The 4,117-nt window shown below is 38.4% G+C and overlaps 1 protein-coding gene across 1 annotated transcript; it reads left to right on the top strand.

The window, feature by feature from the left end:
• The first annotated feature begins 3,343 nt into the window (after positions 1-3,343).
• On the top strand, positions 3,344-3,739 carry LOC122597237. The gene has a single exon (XM_043769855.1). It carries the CDS (start codon positions 3,344-3,346, stop codon positions 3,737-3,739), a length of 396 nt encoding a protein of 131 aa, XP_043625790.1.
• The last annotated feature ends 378 nt before the right edge of the window (positions 3,740-4,117 follow it).

Genomic DNA, 4,117 nt, shown 5'->3' with positions numbered 1-4,117 from the left:
TGTTGAATCCACCCAAGTCCAAAGGAAGAAAACAAAAGGCCTTACCAAGAGATGCAAATCTGAGGACTTGGGTAGAACCATCTGAACCCACAACAGATGATATTCGAGCTGCTACACAAAAGCTGAGCACGAGCAAAATCAAACTGACAAATGAATCTGAAGCTCGCACATATTTGTCAGATGTACAGCGTCGAAGGCACAATAGAGGCAGGATTACTGATGTTAAGGTTTCAATTAAGCCTGGTGCCAAGCATTTTGTTGTTGAGGTACAATACTTTGGTGGACCTAAAAGGACTACTGAGAACCCGGATGTCAATCAGTATGGTCATTCCGAGCATGTTGAGATGTTGAGGCTGTTGGAGGGGAGGCAGAGGAAGAATAAAGTTGAAAGAGGCTGGGAGTATGTATTGCAAAATCTCATCAAGTTCAAGGAAAACATTGAAGAAAGATTAGGCCTTGATCCTGAGGATACTCAGCCGATTTCATCAGTCTCAAAGAGAAGGAAAACTGGCGAAGGGCCATCTGTTTAAGTTTTCCTTCTAACTATTATCTGCTTGTAATTTTGTGTACTCTCTTGTAATTTATTTGAAATTGTATGTATATACAAGTTGCCAGATTGTAACCTACAAGTAAGATATCTGATAAGATCTACAAACACTTAAAACAAAATCCAAGACATTTGATGATCTATAAAAATGTCTTGGAAACTTAATAGGTTTTATCAAATTCAAGTATTTCAAACTTAAACTTGTATAGAAACAAGTTTGAAAATACTTGACAATATTTCAGGACAATTAGGGGGAATTTGTTAGGTCCAGTTTTAACTAAACTGGAGCTCTCCAGTGACATCTGGAGAGCATGAGGAATTGTCCGAAATATTAGAAGTCCAGTTGCATTGTACAGGTTTAGCAACTGATGACTTCCTCCAGTTGAGATCAGACGACTAGAATCTGAAGACCTTCCAGTTGAAGTCAAAGACAACAAATGGAAGATAGAGATTGGCAATGGCAGCGAAGCCCAGTTGACAATCTACCAGATCAATCAACTGGAGAATCCTCCAGTGTAAATGCTCTTACAAAGCTTTACACTGATTACGAGGAGGACCTTTTTACTCTACATCCTTTTAACCGGACAATGATATTGTCTTTGGATAAAGATACAAAGATGTAGAGTGGTTGAATAAAGTAACCTTTTGTCTTACTTTATTTAACACACACAAAGGATTATTTAAACAATACTTTTGTGTGCTGTCAACCATATTTGTACATCGAAGTTGAGATCCCCATGCTCAATCTTCGACTATAAATAGAGGTCCTTGCACAAGCTGTTTCAATAACTTTGCAAATACATATATTCTGCAATATTGGTGAACTTGTGCAATATTCTCTCAATCGCAAAAAGAAACATTTCACAACTCTAAGTGTTTCGATTGTTTAGGAGAATTTCCAAGTTTAGATCAATTGTAATTCATGGGTTGTTAGGATATTTACATTCTTGTATTATCTTGGTTCCGCAACAACCTTGTATTTTATTTAAACAAGTAATAAATAAAATACACTTGAAAATTACATATTGTCTCACCAGTTTATATATTCGTCATTTATATTATTGCATGTATTAATATTCTGTCACTTTAATACTTAATTCCAGTTAACCTGGTACACGATCAAACTAAACTGGTCACATCCAGATTAATCGATTGTGTTGCAAAGTTCACTCACCATCGACATAGAGGTGTCTTCAGCACCCATCTAGTGATAGTTGGGACTAAAAGGGCCAGACAAGCAATCAAGGGACAGATACTCGCAGACTTCATAACAGAAATAAGGGAAACAGGAGACACAACAACCCACTCCACGTCATTTGTAGTAACCAGAGAAGTGGATTCCAAAACTTGGGAGTTATATACAAATGGGGCATCAAGCTCAGAAGGTTACGGGGCAGGAATAAGGTTGGTCAGCCCAGACAACCAAGAATACACGTATGCCTTGAAATTCGAATTTGATACAACAAACAACGAAGCAGGGTACGAAGCATTGATTGCAGGAGAACCTGGCTAAAAGCAAGAAAAACAGAAGCATCAAGGCTTTTGTAGATTCCCATCTAGTAGCTAACCAGGTGAAAGGAGAGTATGAAGTCAAAGGAGAAGCGATAAAGTTATACTTGGGCAAAACAAAGGAATTAATTGAGCAATTTGGAAGTTTCAACATTGAGCACATACGAAGAAACCAAAATAAAAAAGCCGATGCCCTTAGCAAATTGGCTTCCTTAACATTCGCACATCTGGGGAAAAAGTATTAATAGAAGTCCTCAAAAAAAGATCTATACACGAAAAGAAAGTATAAGACCTAGTAAAGGAGGAGGGACAAAATTGGATGACTCCGATAATAGAATACCTAGTCAGCGGGATACTCCCAGAGGACGAAAATGAAGCAAGAAAAATCAGAATAAAAGCACCACAATACAAGCTGATGGAAGGCAATCTCTACAAGAAAGCATTTTTAAGCCCATGGCTCCGCTGTGTAGGACCTAAGCAAGCAGAGACAATTATCTTCGAAGTTCATGAAGGAACATGCAGGACCAAAATCAGTAGCAACAAAGGCATTATGCCTAGGATATTTCTTACCAACCATGCACAGAGTCGCAACCAAATTACTACAAAATTGTAAGGCATGTCAGCTGCACGCAAGCGTCCCCAGGTTACCAAAACATGACATGACATCAGTAACATCTGCGTGGCCTTTTCAGAAATGGGGAATTGCCAATAAAGGCTGGCAAATTGTGTCTTAACAGGTTCGCTGCGCACAAAATTCTCAGCTTTCAAACATGAAAACGACTCGTTTAACACTTACCTTTGATGATTTGAGTGTGACAGTTATTCGTTTTATGTATCAAAAAAGTTACATGTTGAACTTTAATATATTAAAAACAATTATTTTTAAAAATAGAAAAAAATGCATAGTACAATTTTTTGCTTAACAGTTACTTTAACAGGTCTTAATAGGTACCCAATTGCCAGCCTTTTGACATAGTAGGGCCACTACCCAAGGCGCCAGGAAAGGTAAAATTTCTAATCGTAGCGATTAATTATTTCACCAAATGGGCAGAAGCAAAACCAATGGCTACTATTGATGGAAAGGCAATCGAAAACTTTGTCTGGGAATACATAATATACCGATTTTAGCTACCACAACTAATCGTCTCGAACAACAGAAAGCAATTTGCAGAAGGTACCTTCCATGAAATGTGCAAAAGGCTGAACGTAAAACAATCCTTCACGTTTGTCTATCACCCCAAAGGCAACGGGCAAGTTGAAACATTTAACAAGCAAATCGTAAAGGAAATGGATAAGAGGCTAGGGCGCACACACAATGGCTGGGTAGACGAGTTACCATTGGTACTCTGGGCACACCGCACAACGCCCAAGCAAAGCAATGGTAAAACTCCATTTTCCCTTGCATTTGGATCAGAAGCTGTCCTACCAGCAGAAATACAGGTCTCCACATGCCGAATGGCAAACATTACGGAGGAGGACAACGACACAGAAATGCGTCTCAAACTTGATCTTCTAGAAGAAAGACGAGAAATTGCGTCAATAAGGGAGGCCACATATAAACAGAGAATTGAGAAATATTACAACAAAAGAGTCCACCCAGACAGCTTTAAGGCCGGTGACTTTGTCCTCAGGCTAAATAGCGCTAATCAAGTGGAGTATCAAGGAAAGATGGGGCTAACTTAGGAAGGACCATACAAGATTGATACAGTCATTGGAAACGGTGCCTACAAGCTCTCCACCACAGACGACAAACCCATGAGCAGAACATGGAACGCGACAAATCTGCATAAGTTCTATTGCTAGAGTAAATATATATATATATATATATATATAGATAGATAGATAAAGAAACAAAGTCAATTTTCATTCTTTTATGAACAAATACATAAACGTTCTTTTACAATCAAAGTCCACTACTTGAATAAACATGCATGTTACAAGTTAAAAACAACAAATCGGTAGGGACGCCTACCTAAATAAAACAAAAGAGAAAAAATGGGTCCCAAACCCTCTATCACATATAACTTAAGAACGGCCAAAAAAGTCGTCACTATGTGCTGG

This window comes from Erigeron canadensis, chromosome 4 (genome assembly GCF_010389155.1).
Source record: "Erigeron canadensis isolate Cc75 chromosome 4, C_canadensis_v1, whole genome shotgun sequence".
Classification (NCBI taxonomy): Eukaryota; Viridiplantae; Streptophyta; class Magnoliopsida; order Asterales; family Asteraceae; genus Erigeron; species Erigeron canadensis.
The sequence above is the reverse complement of the archived record's forward strand: the minus strand, read 5'-3'. Positions and strand labels throughout refer to the sequence as shown.